The 26,829-nt window shown below is 32.4% G+C and overlaps 1 protein-coding gene across 1 annotated transcript; it reads left to right on the top strand.

Moving 5' to 3' along the window:
• The first annotated feature begins 351 nt into the window (after positions 1-351).
• LOC21388395 lies at positions 352-15,695 on the top strand. The gene is made up of 7 exons (XM_024166071.1): positions 352-827; positions 1,371-3,725; positions 4,400-4,609; positions 7,648-8,433; positions 10,108-11,547; positions 13,916-14,470; positions 15,008-15,695. Exons 2-6 carry the CDS (start codon positions 1,626-1,628, stop codon positions 14,465-14,467), a joined length of 5,088 nt encoding a protein of 1,695 aa, XP_024021839.1. The 5' UTR covers positions 352-827; positions 1,371-1,625; the 3' UTR covers positions 14,468-14,470; positions 15,008-15,695.
• Positions 15,696-26,829: the final 11,134 nt, after the last annotated feature.

Here is a 26,829-nt window from a genome sequence, read left to right on the forward strand (position 1 = left end):
ATGCAAATGGGATGATGAGCGTTAGCATATTCTTTAGGCGTCACGAAACAAATAGGTATGAGCGTTAGCATATTCGTTAGGCGTCATGAAACAAATAGGTTTCTGAATGTTTTTAGGGCAACAGAAGATTACTAAACTTACTCTTAAAAAGTACATCGTTTAGATTTTTATTTTTATTTTTAATTGATATTTTTTTATTAATATAATTATTTAACTAAATATATATTAATTAAAAATAAAAAATAAAAATTAAGACCGGACACATCCTCCTCAGACTACACCTCCATCTACAATGACTAAAGTTCCTCCCAGCTGGTACAGTAACTTTTGTTTTATTTTGCATAAGTCAAAAGTGTAATAATAGTCTGTCTGCGACTTCACCGAAAGTGGTTCTATCTTTATCCGCTTTACTTGTACAGTAATTTTTGTTTTATTTTGCATAAATCAAAAGTGTAATAGTAAACTGTCGGCCACTTCACCGAAAGTGGTTCTATCTTTATCCGCTTTACCTAAATTCTTGTGAAAGCCCAACTGTCTGGCCCTACCTCATGACAAGTAAGGCTCACCGGATGTGCTAATGTTAAGGATACATGGGCACGATCTCAGATACTCTAAATTAAGTAGTAGGCTAATATGAGCTTCTTTTCATTTCTTGTACCACCTCTATATGTATCATCAAAGTAAACGGTTTTGAGAATGCGAGTAAATACTAAATAGTCCCTCAAAAGCAGAAGAGATCGCTAGCTTGTTGCTATCTTGTTCCAGGAATCTGCAGTCATTAGATACTGATAACTCGCTGTCATCAACAAACAGTTCAGCTGGGCAAGGTATGCCTTTCAAAATTTGCAAAGATGAACTTCAATTGCTTTATGCACAAAACGGAAAAGGAATAAAAAATAAAAATAAAGAGAATGAAACAAAGAAAAAAAATTAATTGTAAGCTCATTTTGTTTATACTTCCTATTTCCCTTATTTTTATCGCTTCCTTAGATTTTGTATTCACGCTGTTGTCTTTTTTGCATTGCTATTGTATTATGTTGTATGTTATTATTACTATTTTTTTTATTTTTATTTTTTATAAATTATCACGTTCTCTTGGTTCAAAGAAGAACGTTAGGGAAGAAAGTGGAAAGAAAGTGCTCTTCACCTTTGATACAGATGTAATATAGCCCGTTTGCTTGAGGAGCTTGGTCGATTCTCTCTTTGTTGCATTGCATTTTTGACTTGTGTGTATATCGTATATATTATATAAAAAGAGCTAACACAGGAAGAATATATCTTGCTATTTTTTTTTTTTGGGTTGTTTTTAATCTTGTTAGTTTGACTATTTAAAGATCTTTCTTGATTTTTTGTATGTTCTTGTCTTTCAGATCAGATTGTCTCGGTTGTTCCAGCTGCAATTTGTAGAAGTCACCCTAAAAAGATAAGATTGACTAATCTTGTCTTTTTGGTGTGGGCATTCTTTTTCTGTTTATTTCTCTTTACAAGTTTTCTCCTCCTGGATATTTTTTTTTTCATTTCTTGTATTGTAGGTACAATTATAGGTACTCCACAAAAAAAAAAAAAACAAAAACAAAAAAAAAAAAAAAAAACAAAAAAAAAAAAAAACAGGAGAAAAGAGAAATATGGATCTTTGTTTATCAATCTCTTCAACATTATCAGAAATCATAGTGGCACCAGTTTGGAGGCATCTGAGTTATGCAATCTACTACAGAAGGAGCATTAGACATCTTACAAGTCAAGTGGAGACTTTGAGTGATAGAAGAAGCACTATTCAAGAGCAAGTTGATGCAGCAGAAAGAAACTTAGAGAGAATACCTCCGGATGTTCAAAGATGGCTGGAGGATGTGGGGAAAAAAATTGAAGAAAAGGAGACGTATTTTACGGAAGAAAGAGTATCAAATGCCTGGTGCTTCAATGGGTGGTGTCCAAATTTGAAGTCACGTTATTACTTGGGTAGAAAAGCCAAGAGGATGTCTCTGGTGGTCAATGATTTCCTTCAATGTGGGAACTTCCAAACTGTATCCCTTCCTGCTCTTCCTCCAGGGAGAACATCTGTAGCTACACATTACTCTGAGGCTTCAATTCAAGCAGCGAGTACGATCCAGGAAGCTGGCACCTCCTCTGTCACGCCACAATCTGCTTCTGCTTACACTACAGCTGGCACCTCCTCGGAAGCGCCAAAATCTGCTTCTGCTTACACTGCTTTTGAGTCACGAGCTTCACTTATTGAAGCGGTCATGCATGCTTTGAAGGATGATCGGACCAATCCAATTGTTATATGGGGGATGGGCGGTATTGGCAAGACGACCTTGCTGAAAGAAGTTTTTAAGAGGGCAAAAGGTGAAGGTATTTTTAACGAAGTTGCGATGGCGGGTGTTGGACGAAATCCTGAATTCAAGAAGATTCAAGGTGATATTGCTGAATTTCTGGGTTTGACACTTTCTGGATATAATTTGTCTGCAAGAGCATTTAAGTTATCTGAAAGACTAGATTGTGACAAGAAGGTCCTTGTGATATTAGATGATGTTTGGGAAAGAATTGATTTTGAGGAAGTAGGAATTCCACCGTTCGGGAATTGTAAAATTTTGATATCATCCAGGAATCAAGACATATACATGGAGATGGAAACCAAGATGAACTTCTTTGTTGGGCTTTTGCAACCGCATGAAGCTTGGAGTCTGTTTAAGGAGATGGCAGGAAGTTCCATTGAATCACCTGAGTTGCGCACTACAGCAGAGCAAATTCTAAGTGAATGTGACCGTTTGCCACTAGCAATCTCAACAGTCGGAAGGGCACTGCACGGAAAAAGTAAACCAACTTGGAACGATGCGCTTAGACAACTAAGAAGAAACAGCCCACAAAGCATTCCAGAAGTGTTGCCAAGGGTTTATTCAAGACTAGAGTTTAGTTATGACTGTATGGAAAAAAAAGATGCAAAATCACTTTTTTTGTTTTGCTGTCTGTATCCAGAAGGGAGTGACATAAGGGTAGAAGATTTGGTTAGACATGGAGTTGGGCTTCAACTATATGAAGGGATTACATCAATGGAAGAAGGAAGGGATCACGTTGGAGCGTTGATTGAGGAGCTAAAGAACCGCTCTTTGTTGTTAGATAGCAACAAAAAAGAATGTGTCAAAATGCATGATGTGGTACGTGATGTTGCCTTACATATAGCTTGTCTTCGTTTCCAGCAAAATGATTCTTCTCGCAATGAAAATCGGTTTTTTGTAAGACATGGAGTGGAACTAAATGGATGGCGAAGCGTGGATGGAACTGGTGCACAACAATACACTTGCAGTGCGCTGATAACCAAGGGAACACATGGAGATGTTGCTGAGCTCTTATTGTTATCAAAAGGTGGAGGTACTTTTAACGAAGCTGCTCTAGAAGGAATGGAAAAGCTCAAGGTTTTAGAGATTAAGAACGCAAGTTTCTTGTCAAAAGGTGGAGGTACTTTTAACGAACCGCTTAAGGTTTTGGAAAGTCTTCAAACACTGTGTCTGGAGCATGGCGTGTTGGGTGATGTATCAATTATTGGAGAGCTTCGAACGCTAATGATACTCAGCTTACGTGGCTCTTATATCAACCAGTTACCAGTTAGCTTCAGAAATTTGGCCAATCTATGGTTGCTAGATTCCACTGGATGCATAAGTGAAAAACAAATTTCGTCAGGTGTCATTTCAAGTTTACGCAACTTACAAGAATTATACACACTTCGGCAGGTAGTGGCCACGTGCCCCCACTGGAATTATACCTACAACAATTTTGATTTCCCTTTTAACTAGTGCCTTCACAGTCTCTAAAATCCCGTCAAACTATTCTCCTTCTTTATTCAATTTTTAAAACTTTTTTATTGCCAAAACAAAATCATGACCATCATTCACTTTTATCACAATTATTATTTTTTCGTTTATATTAATTTCTGTTCCGAAACGTCAAAGTTTAACATTCTTAACATAATTACTTCTCTTTCTATATATCCTTATTTCTCTCAAAATACCAACTCTTCTTAGGTATTATTATGATTATAATATTGATATTATCTAAGAAAATCCCTTTCTCTTTTTTGTTGAGTGACAAAAAAAAAACCCTTCAAATTAATATATCAATTTTCTATTCTCCGTAAACTTTTCTGTGTAGATATTAAGTATTATGTATGTATTTATATTTTTTATATTTTAGATTCATGATATTATATTAAAATATGTACAATAGTCTATTTTTAAAATATTTTTTTTCCATATCCTTAAATCCTTAAAAAAGATAAACAAGAATAATGCAAAATCAAAATGTTGGACTTTATCGAGGTTAGTTCTAATACGTAGTTAATAAAATTTTATTATTAAGCATATTAGACGTTCATTTTTTGTTTCTGATACATAAATTTTTCTTTAAGGTGTGTTTTGGATTTGTCACTGGACTTGAGGACTGTTTCATGCCAACTGAGGTTGTCCCAGAATTACTCTCCCTCTGTCACTTGACTACTTTAGAAGTTCATCTACCGAAAATCAGTTTTGAGTCTCTGCAAAGTAGTTCATCTACCGAAGTTCATCTATTTGATAGGCTGGAAAGATTTAAGATTTGTATTGGGCACAGGCAGAGGCAGGTACGGACGCATGTAGTGGCCAGTGGAGGCACGTGCCCCCACTGGAATTAATTTTGATTTCCTTTTAAAATTGTGTCACGCAGGTAATGTCAACTGCTGTCCCCTTAAAGTTTTAACTAGTGCCCTTCACAGCCCCTAAAATCCCGTCAAACTATTCTCTTCTTTATTCAATTTTTAAAACTTTTTTTGCCAAAGCAAAATCATGACTAACATCCATTTTATCACTCAATTAAATTTTATTTTTTTCCTAAACTTTAGTTTCTTTGTCACTTTTTTCCAAATTTTAAAAATTAGTCTGCGCATCCCTCCAACTTTAAAACGTTTTTAACGCTGTCCCTTATGTTAATTTTATTAACTGATTTGACGATATGCGATTATTGTGAGGTAGTTTAATAAATTATTTTCGCAAGCCTCCTAAAGTATGTACCTTATTTAAAATGTCACCTTATTTATGAAAACATATCAAAATAACCCGTAATTTATAGAAAACATAACAATTATATTGATGCTATTAAAAATTAATTACACATATTAAATTCTAATGAAATCAGTGAAAGTGATTAAATAGTAAAAGTAGTAAAAAAAATATAAGAACACATTACTTTAAAAAGTTCAAAAATTAAATAAATCAACTATTTAAAAAAACCAAAAAAAGAGGAATTTGCTTTTTTGAAAAGCTTACTTCCTCTTTTTCAATATTTATTTAATTTTGAAAAATTGTCCTCTTTTCTTATTTTGATTTTTGAAAAAAAAAATTGATTTATTTAATTTTTTTAATCCTTTAAAGTAAAGTGTTTTATATTATTTTTAATATTTAATCACTTTTCTTGATTTAATTTGAATTTAATATATTTAATTAATTTTTAATGGCATGTCACGTCAATGAAGGTGTTATTTAATTTATGTTTTCTATAGAGTAGGGGGAATTTTGATTTATTTTAATAGATCAATGGGTATTTTTAAAAAGGGTACATACTTCGGGAGTATTTATGAAAGTAATCTATTAAACTATCCCTCTAATAATTGTCACTCATTAAGTCTGTTAATCAAATCAATAGAGTGACAAAGTTAATAACGTTTCAAAGTTTGGGGGGTTTACATATTACTTTTCAAAGTTCGGGAGAAAAAATGACAGAGAGACCAAAATTCAGGGGTGAAAATAAAATTTATCCTTATTATTATTTCATTTTATTAACTTCTATTATGAAACCGTCAAGTTTAACATTCTTAACATAGTTATTTCTCTTTCTATATATACTTATTACTCCTAAAATACTAACCCCTCATAAATATTGTTATGATTATAATAAGGATATTATCTAAGAAAATCCTTTCCTCTTTTTTGTTGACTGACAAAGAAAACCCTTTAAATATATCAGATTTTCATTCTACGTGAGCTTTTCTCTGTAGGAGATTAAGTATTATGTGTGTATTTATATTTTGTATATTTTAGATTCACGATATTGTATTAAAATATGTACAATAAACTATTTTTTCAGTGTTAAATTTTACTTTAAACTGTTATATAGAAAGTGTTAAAAATTTAATCATCCCATATCCTTAAAAAAGATAAATAATAGTTGAAGGGTATGTTTTTATCCCAGTGTCACAAATGGTGTTACAACACTGGTTGTGACACTAATGACAGTAAAAGTATACACATATCTGTTTTTTTTTTTTAATTTAGTTTCAGTGATTGTGAGTGCAATAAAATAACAGAAAGCATAAAGAACACACGAAAATGGTATTGCAGTTCGGTGCGCACACCTATTCTGCGTGGCCACGCTTAGACAGTGAACAATCTACTAAGATAAAGAGATTACAAACACCAATCGGTCTTACACACTCAAAGACTCCCTCTTTGATGTTGTCGCCGTTGTGGAGAATCCTCTTAGTGGCCTTGTCCAGCGAGCACTACTCGTCTTTGAAAACTTTCTGCCGAAAGCAATACATTATTCTCCCGAAGAACCACCTTTTGTTTAATTCACTCAACAAGTATCAAAACAGCCTTTTGTTGCGGAATATATCATTCAAAAGCTCTCCCACGTTCATCGCTGCAAACCAAATATATACACTCCAAAATGGTCAATAGACCCATCTATTCTCCCACCAAAATCACCCTAAACAAAACAACTTCTCCTCAACGGATTCTTTCCAAAAGAGCCTCATCAAATAGCCACCAAAAGTCAAACCAATCAGCTCCATAGCTGATTTCCTTTTATGGTGGAGAATCATTCCAAATCTGGTGCAAACAGCCTGAAATAGACTTCCCATATCTGTCCAAAAACGCCAAAAATGAACTTGACCCTGTTTTTGAATTTTGTACAACCTCCAAAATATGCCAACAGAGGGACAAAGTTAATAACGTTTCAAAACTTGGGGGGTTTGCAAATTAATTTTCAAAGCTTGAGGGAAAAAATGACAAAGAGACAAAAATTCAAGGAGCGAAAATAAAATTTTTCCTTATTATTTTTTCATTTATATTAACTTTTGTTCCGAAACCTTCAAGTTTAACATTCTTAACATAGTTACTTCTCTTTGTATATATACTTATTACTCCTAAAATACTAACCCTTCATAAGTATTATTATGATTATAATAAGGATATTATCTAAGAAAATCCTTTCCTCTTTTTTGTTGAGTGACAAAGAAAACCCTTCATATATAACAGTTTTCTATTCTCCGTGAACTTTTCTCTGTAGGAGATTAAGTATTATGTATGTATTTATATTTTTTATATTTTAGATTCATGATATTATATTAAAATATGTACAATAAAATATTTTTTCCGTGTTAAATTTTATTTTTAAATTTTACTTTTAAATTTTACTTTAAACTGTTATATAAAAAGTGCTAAAAATTTAATCATCCCATATCCTTGAAAAAGATAAATAATAGTAATGCAAAATCTAAAAATTGGGCTTTATCGAGGTTAATTCTAATATGTAGTTTAATAAAATTTTATTATTAAGCATATTAGACGTTCATTTTTTGTTTCTGATACATAAATTTTTCTCTATTTGTGCCCCCCACCAAAGGCGAAGTCTTCCTACAAGCAACTGGATTTTGAGCCCCTGGACGTGGATCGTCAGCAGGACGTGGATCCTCAGCTGGACGTGGATTCTAGTCACAATATCTTGAGGTTAATTGATTTTGATGGAAATTCTCTTGCGGGGAGTTGCATTGTTAGGCTTCTGAAGAAAACTGAAACTCTAGAGTTGCAAATGAATGAGTTGACGACGGAGGCTCTCAATGTCTTGGATGGAGAATGCTTTTCGAAATTGAAATCTCTATTACTCATTGGCTGTAATGCTCTAGAATACGTCATTGACACGACATCCACAGTTCAATGCCATACCTTCCCTGTGTTGGATTCTCTGACTATTTTCGGGGCAAAAAGGATGAGAAAGCTTTGTAACGGCGAGAGTGCGGGGTTGTTCAAAGAACTAAGATGTGTCAAAGTAAGTTCATGTGCAAGTTTGACTTCTCTCTTTCCATTTTCTGTAGCTAGGGGCTTGCCTGAGCTTGAAGAGCTGGATATAGAACGTTGTCCAATGCTGGAAGAAATAATAGAGCTTGGAGAAGGAGATCAGCATGCAGAAAAAAAAGTCCCCGAGATGACGCTCCCAAATTTGATACATCTCAATCTTGTAAATTTACTAAACTTGGTATGTATCAGCAGAAATGTACCAGTGATCTCTTTTCCTCTTCTGGTATCCGTGAAGCTTCAGAACCTACCAGAGTTCGTCAGTCTATGTCCGAGCGTTTCAGCTTTAGCAAGTAGTAGCTCGAGTGCCACAACTAAGCCCTTATTTGACATCCAGGTATTATTCATTTGGTTTCTTTTCTTAATTCGACTTTAATCCGCTCGGATCTAGTACTTAACTTTGATGTTCCTTACTGCACTTTCTAAATGTTATTTCCTGATTTATAATTATCAAACCCCAATTAGATTGGGGAATATACCAAGTTTATAAATTTCAGTCGGCAACCGGAACCAAAATGAAGAAGTTTAAAATTTTAGGGCAAAAAGGCAAAAAGAAAAGGGTAAAAAAAGACTAAAAAGAAGAAATAAATAAATTTTAGGAAAAAATAGACTAAAATAAAAAAAATTAAAGTTTCAGAGAAAAAATAAAAAAGATATAAAAAAGGACCAAAATGAAAAATGAATAAATTGTAGGGCAAAAGGAACCAAACATTGAAAAAAAAAATCAGGAATAAAATAAAAAAATGTTAGAAAAGGACTAACATGAATGAATAAATAAGTTTAAGGACACTACTATAAAGTAATATTTAAGTAGAATAACATTTGTAAAAAGAAAAATTTAGGTAATGAAAGAAAAAAGTTAAAAAAGGCCAACAACGAATAAATATAAAATTCTGTGGAAAAAAAATAAAAGGAAAAAGAGAGGATGAAAAGAACAAAAAGAAAAAAAAATCAATAAAAAACGTGAACAGCGATCAAAACAGTGCGTTTTGGTCAGAAATGAACAGTGTTTATTGTTTCTTATTATTATGTATGGATTACTATTTTTATGTGAGTATAAAAATTCTATTTCGTTCTAAAAATGGGAAAAAAAGGAAAATATGGTATATAAGACTAGAACTTTGTTGATAAGGGTTACAATTTGGTATGTAATATAATGTGTCGTTTGGTTGGGGGATTCGTCTCCTGATTCGAATCATGGTTCGTGATTCGCTACAGTATTCGAAAATAATTCTAATCTCATGGTTCTAATCTATGAACCAAACGTTCTCTAGAAAGTCCCTTTATGTCCAGCCATTGAAATAGCTAGTGTCGTTAAATGAACAAAAAATGGATAACTTTGGCGTAAAGTATTTTTTTTATATTAACTAATATTTTTCTATTATAGTTACTTTTAGTTTTAGGATATCAAATAAAGCCTCTTCAACCTTATATCTAATACAACATTTCTTTAATCAGCGTAGAAAATTTGTTCGGAACATTAGGAAAAGCTAAGAGAAAATTTCATGTCCCCAATTTCTCGGCCTGTTAATAATTATAAGAAACAAGTAAGATTACGGCAGGTAACGTATTAAAATGAAAAATTGTGTAGGTATTTATATGTACTATCACATCGAAACTAATATGATAAACCAAAATAACTCTGTTATAACTTTGATTGATTCCTTCACAAATCAAAAGTTTGTACTAGGACAAAATTAAGGCAGTGTTGATTTACCCTAAGGCCATTTTTCTGATTCCATTTGCTTTTATTGGTAAAAATAACGAAAAAGCAGAAGTCATCATTCATCATTGGCTAATGTTTTTCAGACCCATTATCTATTAATTACAAAGCTTATAATTTGGGATGGAGGATTCCAACTTGTAGTCTCAATGTTGGAGGTTTGTATAGATCCGACCAGGCTAAACTTAAGAGCCCTTTAGAATCATTTGGATCTTAGGAGAATCTTTGTTAAGTAACACTTTTTTTTTTTTAGTTTTTTAATTGAAAAATCACATTAATGACCTACAGGATGAGTCATTTCTTCAGCTACGATTTGTGGAGGTGATCTACTGTACAACAATCTCGAGTATCTTTTCATCTAGTTTGATGCCCAATTTGCAGAATTTAGAACATCTCAAAGTAGAACATTGTCGCTCACTGGGAACATTATTCAACGTTGAAGATATTGCCATGGAAGCAGAGCGTGATTCTACAATGCTTTCTTGCTTAGAAAAAATGGAGCTGATTGGTCTACCTATGTCGGAATCCATCTGGAAGACAGAGTGGGAAATAACAACATTTAAAAATTTAGAGTTGCTCCGTATTAAAGATTGTGATACATTGAGATCAGTGTTCCCACTCCGCATGCTTATGCAAAGATTGCAGCATCTGAAGCATTTCAATGTGGAAAACTGTCGATCACTTGTGACATTATTCAACTTCGAAGATATTGCTATGGAAGCAGAGCTTGATTCTACAATTCTTTCTTGCTTAGAAAAAATGGAGCTGATTGGTCTACCTATGTTGGAATCCATCTGGAAGACGTCGAAAATAACAACATTTATGAATTTAGAGTTTCTCCATATTAAAGAATGTGATAAATTGAGCTCAGTGTTCCCACTCCGCATGCTTATGCAAAGTTTGCAGCATCTGAAGCATTTGAAAGTGGAAAACTGTCGATCACTTGTCACATTATTTGACTTCAAAGATCTTGCTAGGGAAGCAGAGCTTGATTCTACAATGCTTTCTTGCTTAGAAAAAATGGAGCTGATTGGTCTACCTATGTTGGAATCCATCTGGAAGACGTCGAAAATAACAACGTTTATGAATTTAGAGTTTCTCCATATTAAAGAATGTGATAAATTGAGCTCAGTGTTCCCACTCCGCATGCTTATGCAAAGTTTGAAGCATCTGAAGCATTTCAATGTGGAAAACTGTCGATCACTTGTCACATTATTCGACTTCAAAGATCTTGCTAGGAAAGCAGAGCTTGATTCTACAATGCTTTCTTGCTTAGAAAAAATGGAGCTGATTGGTCTACCTATGTTAGAATCCATCTGGAAGACAGAGTCGAAAATAATAGCATTTCAAAATTTAGTATTTCTTCAAATTCAATCTTGTGGAATTTTGAAATGCGTGTTCCCACTGTACATTGCTGAAAGGCTAGTAAATCTAGAAGAGTTTCTGATAAGTTTTTGTGGGTCGATGGAAGAAATCATTTGCAGAAACGAAGGCAATGGAGTTGATGAAGTTGAAACGCGGAACGGAGAATTGTTTTCTCAATTAAAGGTTCTGACACTTAAATACTTAAATGGTCTTACAAGGTTTTGTGGTGCTACGTCTACTATTGAGTTGCCATTATTGACAGAGTTGCAAATGATCACCGTCCCGACTCTCAAGACATTTGTTGCAAATCAGTCGTATAATACCACGGAATCTCAGTTTCGATCGCACATTTTCAATGAAATGGTATGTATTGCACTCAACCATCCTTCCACATGTTCCACTCATAATTCCTGTTAGAGATACTTGATGTCCATCATATCATTTTTTGTTGTTGTTGTTCATGCGCTATATATATGTCATCATCCCTGTGGTTCGGGTCTTTTGCGTAACAGTTGTTAGTATTACACTTCAACAATGATGCTACAGTTTAAAACTTTATAAAGCTAAACTATCAATCATATTTGCATATATGTTATAACATGAAATCTGAATAAACATAAAAGAAATTAGCAATATAGTATTAGGTTAGTCAATCTCACAATAGCTCTGGGAAAATGTATAATGATTAAGAATTAGTGAAAGCTTAAAGCAACAGAAAAATAAAAGAGCAAAGAAAAAGAATCTAAAATTCAATTGCCTTCAATCTCCATTTAAACCTCCAAAACTACCCTAGAGTATATTTCCAAAAACTTGGGACTAAACTATGGAACTGGGAAATCTTTGGATTATTGCTCTGCTTCTTACCCACGTGCCAAAAGAAAGTAAAAGAATATCAAGTGTTGCAGAAAATCTGAAGGTATATAAAAAGAACTCCTTACGACTGTCCATAAACTTGAAATGGACGAGGTGATGATATTCCCACGATGTTGTCTTACATGTGAAAAGCTAGAAATAGAGTAACTGTAAGATAGTCAGAGAGTTTATAAGTCCTTAGGTCCTCCCTTCCTTGTAAGCCAGCTTTTAAGGAGAGTACCTAATGCCTAATGGTTCCTATGTAAGATGTTGTTAGCTCAAGAGAATCCAAAGTAGGATATTAATTAGGATTATTTTCATAAATGTTTTTGAACTATGCATCCTAATTCAAATTATCCCTGATTTTTTAAAATGATTCAAAACATCTTGGATCTATAAAAAATGGTTCAATATGCCTATTCTGTCTCAGTCCGTCTATAACACTGACATGTTTGCTGACATGTCAAATCTTAAATATTACTGAAACGATATTAAGTTTGGCATAATATATCAAATTAAATATTAAAAAATAACAATACAAAACTTATTTCAAATAGAAAAAGAAAATGTTTCGGTGTGTTTGGAATTGGTTTTAAATTGTTTTTAAAATCATTTCGGCACGTCTTTTGAGACACAAAAATGAAAACGGTTTGCAAACCGTGTTTGTTTAGTAAATGTTTTGAAAACAAACACGAAAAATAAAAAACAGTGAGAATAGTTTTTGTGAAGGAATTAGAAAACGGTTTCCTTTTTCTGTTTTCATTTTTTAGTACTTATTAACAATGTTATAACCAAACACGATTTTATTTTTTTATTGTACTCAAAATAATCTCTTAAAAATCCAATCAAACGCAATTTCAAAATCGATCACATAACTCAAAACAATCTCATAATCTTATTTTTATTTTTGTATTAAAAACAAAATCATTTTAAAAAATTACTAAACAGGCCCTTCGTTTGGCAGCAGAGCAGGGTGGAGGATTGATAGTGCCGAATCCGGTGCCAATTTTGTGGCCCATGAGATTGCAAAGTTTGGTCTCTTGTCAGGCTCATCCTATTGTTGGATTAATTAATGAGATACCAAACTGGATTACCAATATTGTCTGTAACGACTTTTCTCCCTTTCATTGAAACCTCACAAGTTTACTTTCACCAAAAAACAAAAAAAAAAAAAAACTTAAGAACTACAAAAATGAAAAGGAAAACTGCTCTCTCTCTCTCTCTCTCTCTCTCTCTCTAGGTTAGAGCAGATCTCGAAAGTTGTGGGGGTGGGTGGAGTTGGGGGACTCGATTGAGAGCGGATATTGGAGGTGGATGGCAGATGTTGTTGGTGAAGAAACTCGGCGACGATTTCGGACTTGTGGCACAGGAGGATGAGAGTGGCGGAGAAGGGCTGGACACCGGAGGTTGATGCTCAAGTGACTGGTTTTCTCAGATCTGAGATCTTAGAAGTTTTTTATTTTGTTTTTAAATGATTTTTTAATATTCAAAATTAGTATTAGAAAATAATTTTAATCTTTTTTAGTAATTAATCATTTGTTAGAGATTAATTGATATTGTTTTCAGATTAATTAAGTTTTAATACGATAATCATGGAATATGTGAGTGTTATAGACGAAATTGGACGGAGCGGCGTTTTGAATCATTTTCTATAAATGAGGGGTGTTTTGAATCATGAGGCATTTTGAATTAGAGTACATACTTCGGAAGTAATTATGAAAATAATCTTATTAATTATTCTCTCAACGTCAAAGATGTTCGATTTCATTATTTGAGTCAAGGGATAAGCCTAGTGACGTGATATTGGTAGTTACTTCCATGTACTTTTTCATGTCTATCTATATTTGCTTCCGTATTAACATAATTCAACGTATTGCAGGTTCATACTCCAAAGTTAGAAAAACTAGTACTCCATGAAATGTTTGACTTGGAAGAGATATGGAGCACAGAAAGCATGCAAACAAGCAACAAAGATGGCAGAGCAAGTCCAAGATTTCATAATCTAATTACAATAGAGGTTTACCGTTGTGACAGTTTGGAATTTCTACTCCCGTATTCCATTGCCAAGGGTCTCATCAATCTCAAACATCTAAAGGTATATGGTTGCGAGTCGATGGAACAAATAATCTACGAAACACCAACTGAGGTAGAAGAAACTGGGGACAAGAGCATTCTCCCGCAGTTAGTTGATTTGGTGCTTTCTTTCCTACCAGAGTTGACGAGCTTTTGTCTGGGAAAATACAATTTTGACTGGCCGAATATGATAAAAGTTCTTTTTCGAGGTTGCCCCAAAATGGAGGCTTTCTGTTTTGGATTGGTTCATACACCAAAGCTGGAAAGGGTGTATTTAGATGATAATGTAGATGGTAATAGTAGTAGACATATTTGGAAGGGAGACCTTAAGAGCACCATACAGTACCTTTCAAGATGAGAGGTATGTTTTACTATACATCTTTTGCAAGGACTACCATCTATGTTCATTAGTATAGGTTCTCTCATTTATTGTGTTTCTGCTTGTGCAGGAATTGAATGTCTTTTCTATCTATAATTTTGCATAAAACAATATTCCAAAATCTGAAGATTTTATAATTTTCTCTAGTCAAGTAATTGAGATATTAATTTATGGAAAATGTCAAGTACTGTAGCAAACAGGGACTAACCCTCAACAGAGGCTAAATTCACGTAATTAATTAAAAAAATTTGCATTAGCAAACAGCAAATTTTTTGTCCCATTTTCATTTTTAAATGTCAGGGTACAATTTTAATATTATTAAAACCGTAGAATACCCCCAAAATAATCGCAAAGAAGGCAGGTTGCTAATATGATAATTATCCATATTTTAAGTTGTGGTATGCACATTATGAGTGCAGGCTTAAACCGAGTTCAACCACTCTCATCAAGCCAGTGCTTCAAAAGAATGCCTTCTTAGTTCTTAGACTATGTTGAAATTCCTTCTGATCATGTGTGCAGTGAACTAGATGCAACTGTCTGGAAACTTCGGCCAAGCTGTTTGCGGTCATCAGATTCTGGAGGTTTGAAGACAGAAACTCAGATTTCCTAGCAAAGGTTGATCAAAATAGCCCGTGGTGAAATTCTCCTGTTGTTCGTTACTCTCTTGACGCGGAAATGCTGTCAAGGCCTGAATTTCCAGAGTAGTTAGACTGACTAACATGTTTGTTTTGCTCGGAGGGTTATGTTTGGAGCCGGAGACAAGTTGAGTGAAGAATGCTGAGATTTGTGGACATGGTCGGTATTGGTTGGTTGGTTGACTTCTAAACAGATTTCCTCGTTTTTCTGCTCAAACAGGACTTAGAACTAGAAGTTTCAAGCGGTTGAAGATAAGTGGTTGTAGTGGTTGTTTTTTGTTGTTCTGTGTGGAGAGTTGTGCATAGAGAAGTTCAGTGCAGGGAGGCCAAGAAAACTTATTTCCTTTTGGGGTGTGATTCTGTCTTTTTAAGCCTGGGATTTTGTAAAAAAAAAAAACAAAAAAAAAAAAAAAAACAAAAAACAAAAACAAAAAACAAAAACAAAAACAAAAAAACATGGGATTTTCTTGCTTAGTTTCTGTTTTGGAAATGAGATATTTGTCTGTTAAACACTCTTAAATTCTTCGTTTGTAGTGGATTTCCTTCTTGGCCTCCTGTGGATGTAGGTCAATCCTGACCGAACCACGTAAAACCTTTGTTGTCATTTTTCTTTATTTTGTCTCGTCTTCTTCACTAAAATCAGTTTAGTTGAATTCTAAGGTCGATAATTAAAACATGCTGGTATGTTATTAACAACAACTTGGTATAAGAGCTAACAATGGAATGAGAAAGATCAATTCTCAATTCTCTCGTTAGTTTGGTTAGTTACTTAAATTACAAGTCAAATAGGAGTTAGTTAGAAGGTTGATTAGTAATGATTGTGTTGATTTGTTGTGTTATTATGTGCGTAGAGTAATTAGAGGCAATAACAGAGTATAAATAGAGGAGGAATCAGTTAGTAAGGCAGGGAATTAGTAGGGAACTATGCAGCCAAACCTGAGAGGAAGTGCCATACGACTGGAAATCCTATCACAAATTGGTATAACCCATTTCCTCCGTTTTCTTTGATCCATTAAAGTTCTCAATTTCTCTGATGTTACTGAAATTCTTAGGAAAATTAAGGTTTCCTATCATCGAAATGCCAAGATACACAGTTGCCACAAGACGTAATGCTTTTTACAAGAAAGGTGCCTCACCAAACCGGAAAGAAATGTAACTGTATAAAAGAAATATAGCTTTAAAGAAAAGAAAAAGTAGAATTATCATCACTGACACCCCTTAGTTTTGGAGCCATTCTCAGTTTGTCTCTCAAACTTTAAAAATTCTTACTTTGTACTCTTAAATTTTGAATTTTTCCCCTTAACCCCTTATGTTGGAAATTCTAATGAACGGAGATAAAGTAGAACTAATTTAAAATTAAAAAGGTAAGGTGACATTTTTTAAAACTTAGGAGGTAAATTAAGAATAATCTCAAAATTCATGGAGCACCGATGAGTTTAACCCTCAACACTTAAAACTCTTCTCTTCTTCCCGCCATAACCTATAAAAAGAAAGGTATGACAGAAAGAAGGATAAATTATAGTGGCTAGAACTCACACTCGTGAATATCCTTGGGGGAATGGGGAATGCAATAGAGTTTTACCTTTTCCCAAAGTAAGAGCATGATGTCTATCACAATTTGGCGAAAAACAACAAATAGGAATTGGCAAAGATCCTTGAGAAAGACAGACACAGATAGAGATGCCGTTTCTCTAACTTGAAACGCATAAACAACAAAAGGGAGAGGAGAGGAAGACAATGGACTATCAAGTAAGCATATAAGCATATCCATTGCCACCCTTTCCTCCATGATTTTACAACCACTCTCTCGAATGGCCCGCCATTACCTCTTTTGCCTAGATATCGTTGTACCCTTTAATTTTGTATCGACATGGGAAAACAATTTCTGTACTATTCTTTCTTTTTTTTTTTATCTCAAATTCTTAAAAAATAAAAAATAATAAAAAAAGGTTAAGCCATTCCCAGTAAATCAAGTACTAGGTTTTTGCATGCGAACAACCTTTGGACATAGATAAATAGGCCCCCAAAAAGGGCTCTTTTGACAGGGGAACGGCAACAGCGGCGAGTTAGTTAAATGAATTTAAAAGAAATATTAGTATCGCTCTTTTTATCATTCTTTTTTGTTATTTTTTGCATTCACTAATTTGACACGTGGATTCCCCTAACTATAAATACGCGTGAAATTTCCTTTTTTTTTTTTTTGTTTCTTTTATTCTTCTCGTTTGTCATGAGCACAACATCTTTTAGTGGGATTAATCAACATTGATATTTGTCTTATAAGCCTAAGCCAACATTTCTCTCTGCCACACCTAGAGCTGCTGTTTGTTGGACCATTTCCAACCATGCTCGACATTTAATATCTTTAACTAAAATAGTTAGGGGTTGTTCTTTTACAATTTTGAGTTAAGGTGACTTGAGTGATGATCTTGAGTTGAGTTTGAGTTATAACTTGAGTTGAAGTTGTAACTTGAGTTTGTGTTTAGATGTGCACATTTGAGTTATGATTTGAATTGAGAATCTTTTTGAGTTTGTGTTTGAGTGTGTCAAAACTTAAATTTGTATTTATATAGTATTTTAATAAAAACTCAATAGTGATGAAAATTTTTAATAGGGTATATGGATTGAGTTTTATTCGTCTTTTCATTATGAATGCATAGAAAAAAAAATCACCTTAATCAGAATTAAAACGAAAAAGTTATGACATTTTAGAGAATAGAAAAAATATTGTTCATTAACTTGAGTTCGAGTTTATGAACTCGAGTTAAAAGGGAAATTTTGACTCGAGTTTAATCTCAAACTCGAGTTTAAACTCAAGTTCAAACTTAAATTTTATAAAAGAACATAAACTTGAATAAAGTTATAACTCGAGTTTAAATTTTGTCTGAATTTAATCGCAAAAAAATAACCCCTTAATTATTTAGTTTTTTTGACTTTTCTCAACTCCAATCTTGTTAAATAGTTAGCTATTATTCTAAAATAGTTAAAGCATTGCTACCAAGAAAAAGCTAGTCATCATTTTTTTTATTATTTAATTCTTTCAAGCAGTAATAAATTCTTTCATTTTTTATTAGTTAAAGCGTGGTGTTAAATGAATTTATTAGAGAATTTGTGTTCGGAGAATTTCTCAGACGTGAGGAAGGAAGTTTCCGGATTAATGGCTAGGCAAACCAATGAACTATCAGCCAAGAGTTATTATTATTATTATTATTATTATTATTATTATTATTATTATTATTATTATTTTTATCGTTGTTATCGTTATTATCGTTATTGTTATCGTTATCGTTATTGTTATCGTTATTATTTTGTTAGGTAAAGAAAACTATGAAAATAGGACCACAAGCATTAGCATTTTCTTTTGATGAAATAAATAGGCTTTTCGAATGTTTTTGGGGCAAGAGAAAATTACTAAATTTATTTTTAAAAGTGTATTAATCTGAATTCTTATTCTTATTCTTGATTGATGTTCTTTTGTTAATATAGTTATTTAACTAAAAAAGTATTCAAGGAGATAAAAATATAATATCTTAAGAATAAGGATTATTTATCAAGATTCTTCTTTCAACTATATTTAGTCTATCTGGCCCTACCCATGACAAATAAGGCCCACCGGATGTGTTAATGTTAAGGATACATGGGCTGATATGAGCTTCTTTTAATTCCTTGTACCACCTCTGTATGTATCTTCAAAGTCAACGGTTTTGAGAATGGGGGTAAATACTAAGGGTCCGTTCACTTTACTGATTCGAGTTTATAACTTAAGTTGAGATATAATTTTATGCGAGAATTTTTTACTGTAGCAAAAAAGTTAGATGTGACTATTTCTGAGAGCTTTTTACTGTAACAAAACTCAAATTCTAAATTCGAACCGGTGAAGTTAACGGGGCCTAAATAGTCCCTCAAAATGTGGACTTTTTGGCTACAAGGACCCCGGATGGGTCCTAGATGAGGACCAACTATTCAAATGAAATTGACAGCAAGGAAAGAGATTTGTTGATGTTGTTGTGATTGTCTTCATTATTGGCAAGGAAAGAGATTTGTGTTTTCAACTATACATTTGTATTTCTAAAGAAAATGCAGATCCTGTTTATTTCGCTGATTCGAGTTTCGAATTTGAGTTTTGCTACAGTAAAAAGCTCTCACAAATAATCACATCTAACTTTTTTACTACAATAAAAAATTCTCACATAAAGTCACATCTCAACTCGAATTAGTGAACTAAACGGGCCCGCAGTTTCATCTTCTAAAGGACCTAGAATTTAGCCATCTATATAGGTACAGTGATGATTTTTCAGGGGGCTTCATTTGATTCAAATTTTAAAACTGAAATTAGTGACGTTTACATTTTTTTTATACATATTTTATTGCAAATCCTATTTATTTATGGTTTTAAAATTAAAAATGAATTCAAGAATAATAATGAAGTGTAGAGTTAAAAGTAAAGAATAAAGATGTAAATGAAAATTTTTGAACATTTTTGTATCAAATCAGAAAATTTTAAAAAAAATTTTGAGGAGGGCGGGGGGAATGGACTAATTTTGAAAATTTTGAAGATTTCCACGAGTCATTTAAATACAGACACTCCATCCAATCTCTTAACTTTGAAATCAATGTACACATTTCTCTCCACCGCACCTGGAGCTGCTGTTTGTTGGACCATATCCAACCATGCTCGACATTTAATGTAATGATTGAGAAAATTTCAGACCTTAAATCATACAATTTATGTATTTAAGCTAAGGATTTTCTTAGACAAATATTATGTGACTGAAGGATTTATGGAATTAATATATGTATTCCTAAATTCTGTAGCAGATTTCATGTTAAGTTCATGTTTTCGATCAAGTAAATTCGATCGATAAATTCTCGCCGTACTTTAAGGCGGAATAATTTTCAGTACAAGTATAGTTTGAGAATCTTAATTTCAAGAATCTCCAAACACAACGTGATGTTAGCAGCGTATAAAAAAACGCACTGACATTTTAAAAGAAGAGAAAATCCTTAATTGCCAGACAGCTAGGTTAAAGTCAGAATATAAATACCCATAGTAGAAGGGTACAATGTGAACTCGGGAGTTGATACCGTCAGAAACAACGTCATTTCCGAAAATTAACGCAGGAAAGTTAAATTTAGAATTTGTTCAGTCTAGAATTAATTTCAAGACTGTAAACAGTTCAAGATATTACGCGAATAAGAATTTAATGTGATATCCAAAGCAGTCAAGGATTTAACATTTAACTGTAAATAAGCAGTAGAAAAAGGAACCGTCAGAAATGGAAATAAATTCCTGTCAGCTAAGTTACTTTCTTATAGTCAGTATAATTTTTATCAGTTTCAAAGGGAAACTTAAGAAAGTGGACAAGAGTACAATGGGGTAGGTGAGATTTTTTTCTCTCTCTTTCTCCACTTGGCCGGCCATGCATGAAAAAATAGAGCCAAACATTTGGCTAGTGGAGTGTGCTAGAGGACTTTATGTTAAGGTGATGTGATGTTAGTGGTTGAAGGGGAATTAATGGCAAAGTTGCTTCTTCTTTTCTCCTTCCAAAACCGGCCAAGAAAGGGGGATTTGAACCAAAAATTTGGTTGAATGATGGAGTGGAATTGGTGTTAAAAAAAATAATTTCCAAGTGCCTATAAAAGGAACCAACATAGGATAAGCTTCATTTTTTTTCTCCTAGCTTTTTCCCCACTCAAAAATCCGGCCACACACTCTCCATTTCCTCTCAAATATTTTCTCCCACTCTCCAAAACTTGAGCCCCTAGCACACCATAGAAGAAGAAGAAGGAGATTAAGGGATTCTAGGAGGAGACTAGTCAAGCATTCCTCTAAGGGTAAAGAAACTCTAAATCCTCTCTTTTTCATGTTTTGGGAAAGTTTGAAATAGAGAAATATTCTTCTCAAATTTCCTTATACTCTTATAGTTTCAAGCCATTAACAATCCTAGAGGAGTTCAAGGGTTTTTCAAGAGAAAGAGAGAATTCTTCAAGGGTAAGTTCTTAAACTCCCCTCCATTAATTTCTAGCCAACTTTAAGCTTGGATTTATGGATGTAAATTTGTGGTTCTTGAAGAGATAAGATTGTAATAAGAGTGTGTGAGTTTTATGTTGGTTTTGTGAGTTTTGAGCTTAGTTTGATGTGGTATGTTTATGCTTAATCTAAGTTGCTTATTTTCGGATTAGAGGAAAAATTTTCCGGTGACTTTGACCGCGAAAATGAGGACCATAGAGCGAGAGTTTTTAATGTTTTAAAGCTTGAACTTATAGCCCTGGATGTTTTGAACATTTTCGGTTACTATGACAAAACCTAATTTTAACTCTAAAACCAAGTTTGAAGCCATTTGGCAAAAACGGACAAGCTGTCCAACACAGTTTCGAAAAAAAAACTGGCAGCCACTGGTTCAGCCAAACGGGACCCTTAGAAGCTGAATCTCGATTTTTCACAAAAGTGACAATTTTATATTTCGACGAGATGAAGAAATTTGATGAAGAAAAGATTTTCAAAATCCGACCCTAAGAGGTACTAAAACACAGATTCCCGAAACGGCACAGTTTTTGACTAAAACAGTTTCAAGAAAAACAACAGCTACGGCTTTCAGCCAAACGGGGCCTTTAGAGGCCGAGATGAGAAGCTATACGGCTCAACTCCAACATAATTGCTCTGATATAGCTGGCTCTTTTAGGCACTTGGATATTTCCCAACAACTCCGGTCCATTTATGGTTATTGCTTCTGTGAACATAGTAGCTAAATAATCCCAACGCGTTACATAAGGCAGATATTGTATAATTGTTCGGTTTTCCGCAATTTTTTCCATTCCTCGGTGTAAATAGCCTAATATTGGTTCACAGTCAATAACATCTTCACCATCGAGAGTAACGATGAGTCGAAGAACACCATGCATTGATGGGTGGTGGGGACCCATATTTACTATCATGAGGTCTTTTCTTGGAGCTGGTATATTCATAGGTTTTTCTTTTTCCTCGATTGATTCTTTCATGAATTACTGAAAAGCGAAAATAAGTTCATTAAAATAAAAAAAAATCAAGATCTAATAAATCAAATAATTCAATAATTCAAAACGCTTCCTCAAATTCAAATTAACGCATTTTTGATTCCCGAATATCTAACTGATTAATTAATTCTTTATAACGTATTCTATTGTTCTTTGACAAATAAGACAGCATCCTTTGGCGTTTTCCCAAAATTTTACGGAGGCCTCTCTGAGATAAATAGTCTTTTCTGTGCAATTCCAAATGTGAAGAAAGTTTTCGTATCCTATTAGTGAGGCTTAGTATTTGAAATGTAACAGACCCCCTGTTTTTTTCTTTTTCTTCGTGTGAAATAACCGAGATGAATGACTTTTTTATCATAAAATGAAATCTTCCCCCCCACCGGCCCTTATTGCTTTGCTAGATTTTTTTATTGATCAATAATAATAATGTTATTCATTTTTTTTTTTTTATTTGGCATACACAATACAATAATCTTAATTTTGTGAATAATCTTAATTTTGTGAATAATTTCCAATTTGAAAATTGTATTCGAATAGGTAAACAAAAAGATAGTTGTCTGCACTCACAAAAGATAAAAAATTATATCTAAAATTTAAAAATAAACTAAGAAGATTTTTGCATTATTTCTAGATATTGATATGTCATTAAATTAGTATCGTGTATCATAATGGAATAGAAAACAATATAGGTGTGCATCTATTTGTCTTCATATATGCAATATAGTACGGGAAATAAAATCAATCCGTATTTCACTTTTTTTCAGTACACGCTTAAGTTCATTTTTAAATTGCGGATACATATGTATCCTTACCATACTGAAACGACTGCCATTATTGGTATCAAACCAATAGCGATTCATACAAGCGAAATCTTCTAATCGATAATTAGGCCAAAGAAAGAACTTTAATCTAATTATATTATTTTGATTTATTTTGCTTTTATTCAAAACCGGACTCTTTACCTTATTTTCATTACAAAAAAATGCATTGCTAGGTATACCATTTCTATTCCTAGAATTGAAACAAATTAGAATTCTCAATTCTCTACGATGTCTAGGGGATAAAATAGTTTCAGGAACAAACAAATCATAATGATTTTTGTCTCGATTTTCAGTCATCTTTTGATGTTTTGAAATGAATTCATCAAAATTCTTCGTATCAACATGGCCCTTTTCTCGATACCTTTGATTAATTGTGTGTTTACTTTTATGAACCAACGAAATACCTATAGTTTGATACATAATAAATTGTCCTTCATTTTTTCTAGACAGACGAACTGGTTCAATAAGTAATATTCCCTTTTTAATCAATTCTGTAAGAATGAAATTTTTCTGAATCATTAGAAGATCCAGATTTATTTCTCCCCTTTGAATAGAGGCTATAGTAATTTCTCTTAGGTTTATCGGTCTAAGCAGGGAACAATATACTTTGATGTTATCGATCATTTTTTTATTTAAAGAATCGTCCCATCTCAATTGAAAAAGCAAATACCTTTTTAGTAAGAAATCAAACTCCGCTTCCATGTTGGTCCTGGATTGTTTTTTATTTTTTTTCATCTTTGATACCGCATAATTTTCTTCAATATCTTTTTCTTGATTTGAGAGAGTTGATTCAAAATCTGTTTTGATTCCGCATTCTTTTTCTACTTGATTTTGTTTTTCTAATTCAAGATATTTTTTTTCATTTGAAAATATTGATATAAAGATATCTCTTTTTTTCTTTCCAGTCGTTTTTTTATTTTTATTTCCACTGGCATTTTCATTTACATTAAGATTTAAAAGGAGAAATTTGATTGGTATGTACCATGGTTTAATCTTATACGAAGTATAAAGTATCAAAAATTCTGGGAAAAACCAAAGTTCGAGATTCGATATGGGACAACTTAGTATTTCTTCATTCATTCTCATCCAATCAAAAAGTTTTTTTTTTGATGGATTCATTTCTTGATTTTGATGAATCGTGGGATAAAAAAGATCTTTCTTGTCGATTTTCTCAATTATTTGATAATTATTAGCCCTAGGTTTAGTATATTTATTACTGTTGGCGTCAGTATCCATATTGATCCAGGCCCTAATATCCATTTTCTTTCTAAGACAAAAATTGAGAATTATCCAATCGAAATTTTTTCTATCCGGATTGTTCTTTATATCTATAATATTATCTTCTACTAGATAATTATTGATAGGGATACCTACCAGCATATTAAATAATTTTCGTTTATGTTCGGTATAATTATAAAAAATCTCTTGGTTATTATTTACTTGTAATGGTAATCCATAAATAGATGAGTTTTTCTTATCTTCATAATTAATAAAATTATATGATAAAAGATCATATCTATATTTTTTTTTAACATTTTTTTTTTCGGAGTTAATTAATGGCTTTTTTTCATATGAATCATATTTGTTTAAATGGTTATTTTGAGCTATAGAGTGTTGATTTACTATATTTATACCTTTTTGTGGTACTAATCTAGACTGAGATAAATTATTTTGATAATAACCCCTTAAGCAATTTTTCCATTGATTTATTTCATAATTGGGGATGTTCTTATGTCTTAATTCGGAATGAAATATTTTTTGTGTTCCAAGAAAATAATCCTTTATTTCATTCTTAAGAAAAAGAAAAGCTCCATTATATTGAAAGACAGATCTTAATCTTAACTTATATAAATTAAAAAAGTTAAAACCCCGGCTTTGTGATAATTTGTAAAAGACATATGCTTGTGACAAATAAGATAAATTACAAAAAGTTTCCAAGTTCTTATTATTAATATTAGAAAGTGACTCTTTTATAGTCGAAATAAACTGCGTTATCTTTTGATTTGTTTTATCAATTTTTTCTTGATTTCTTTCATTATTGTAAATATAGTTATTATAGGAACTGGTTTTATTAACAATTTTTTTTAATGATTCAAAAAAATAAAAAAAAAGTTGTGCATTTATTCTAGGAATATTAATGATAAATAAAAAGATATTTCTATATATTCTTTCAATGAAAAATTTTATAAAATAATTTGATTTACGGATTAGTCGAACATTTCTTCTTTTTAATAGCTGCAAAATATTTTTTGGTGATTCCAATCTTTTATCATTATAACTCATTTTGTTAGAACTAATATTTATATGTGGACTTATAAATCCTTTTTTGTTGTCTTTTGAAATTTTTTGTATTTGATTTATGGTTGTGTTTGTTCTATTAGTTAGATCTTGTATTTTTTTTTTTGTTAATGAAAAAGTTGTCCAATTTGTAGATTGAATGTTAATGGACGGTTCATGAATTAGCTCGTTATCGATTATCAAATTTTTTTCTTTTTTGCTTTCACTCAATTCATATAGTTCTATTTCTCTTAATCCAACTAATAGAATTGGGTTCATTTTTGAAAGTTCTTTTATTATTTTTTTTAGAAATACAATATTTTTAATAACCCATTTTTTTCTTTCTTTTGAGACATTTAGAAATAATTTTGTTCTTTCTTTTAAAATTATTAGAATTCTAAAACATTTCTTTTTTAATTTTATAAGTCTTTTTTTGAGTTCTTTAAAAATAGGTTCAAAAAATGAAAGTTGTTTTCTGGGCGAACCAAAAGGAAGTTCAGTTTCCATGGAACAATAAGGACTAACAACTTAGTCAATATGATAAGTAAGTTAAAACTAAGATATTGGGGTATCAAACGTAGCAATGGTTTAAGAATTTTATTTTATATATACCGTGCCCGATAATAAATAGGGGAACTTTATTATCAATTTAGGAATATAAAGAAAATGAAAGAATTTTTTTTAGTGTAATCATTTTTACACTAGAAGGATGACCTTATTAAGTTTAGAGGTCGAGGACTAGGCTAAGAATGATGAGTGTATAATCATTAAGACTATGATCTATACTCTGACCGGTACAGGGATCGAAAGACGGATGATCTTACCTAAGAACAAAGATATCAACAAAAAATAATACTTCGAAATATACCTATTTTAAGGAGAAATTATTAGAATTGTCCAGAGTCATAAGTTTAAGATAATTGTTCTTTAAGGAAAGTAAACACGAGATAAAATGAGCTTAAAAGCTTGATTATATAAAGAGTAAATTAGAAGAAAGAATGCTAAAGTACGAAGATGGTATCTCCTTAAATGAGTTCATACTCCGGAGAGTAGTTTGAACTCGACACCAAATAAGAATGAAAAGGGTAGACCCCTTAGAAAGACGCATAAAGCCTAAGACATAACAATTGAGTGAGTCTCACATCGTTAAAGGTTACATTAGTAACCCCAAAAGAAAAGATGATGTAGCTAATTGTGTAAGCAATAACTATCATTCAAAGAATTGAAGGAGAGTTATGAATGTTTTGTGATAGAAACATAAACAGATAAGCTCCAGAAAAAAAAGATAGGTTATGTCGGATGAGACCGATACACGTATTCCTTAAGGAATTAAGTATTAAGGAAACCAGTTATTAAGTCTAAAAGATAAATATAAGGTTTGTAAACCTCAAGTAGTCATTTACAGAACTCAGGAAACAACACAACCTTATCTTGTAGAAGTATGTGTTACAATAAATTGTACGAAATCTGGACCCATAAGGGTCTCGTTACCCTATAAAACAAGGTCTAGACAGGGAAGATGCCCAAATATTCGTGACATGATACATGGTTTTGTCTCGAATTCTATAATAAGTTAGAACAAGAAAGTATTACAATA

The sequence above is a fragment of the Morus notabilis genome, unplaced genomic scaffold (assembly GCF_000414095.1).
Source record: "Morus notabilis unplaced genomic scaffold, ASM41409v2 Scaffold3212, whole genome shotgun sequence".
Taxonomy (NCBI): Eukaryota; Viridiplantae; Streptophyta; class Magnoliopsida; order Rosales; family Moraceae; genus Morus; species Morus notabilis.

Coding starts and splice junctions, on each gene's coding strand:
- LOC21388395 (XM_024166071.1), top strand. CDS start 1,626: ATGGATCTTTGTTTATCAATCTCTTCAACATTATCAGAAATCATAGTG. Junction 3,726..4,399: donor AATTATACACACTTCGGCAG/GTAGTGGCCACG, acceptor TTTTTCTTTAAG/GTGTGTTTTGGATTTGTCAC. Junction 4,610..7,647: donor TTGGGCACAGGCAGAGGCAG/GTACGGACGCAT, acceptor CCCCCACCAAAG/GCGAAGTCTTCCTACAAGCA.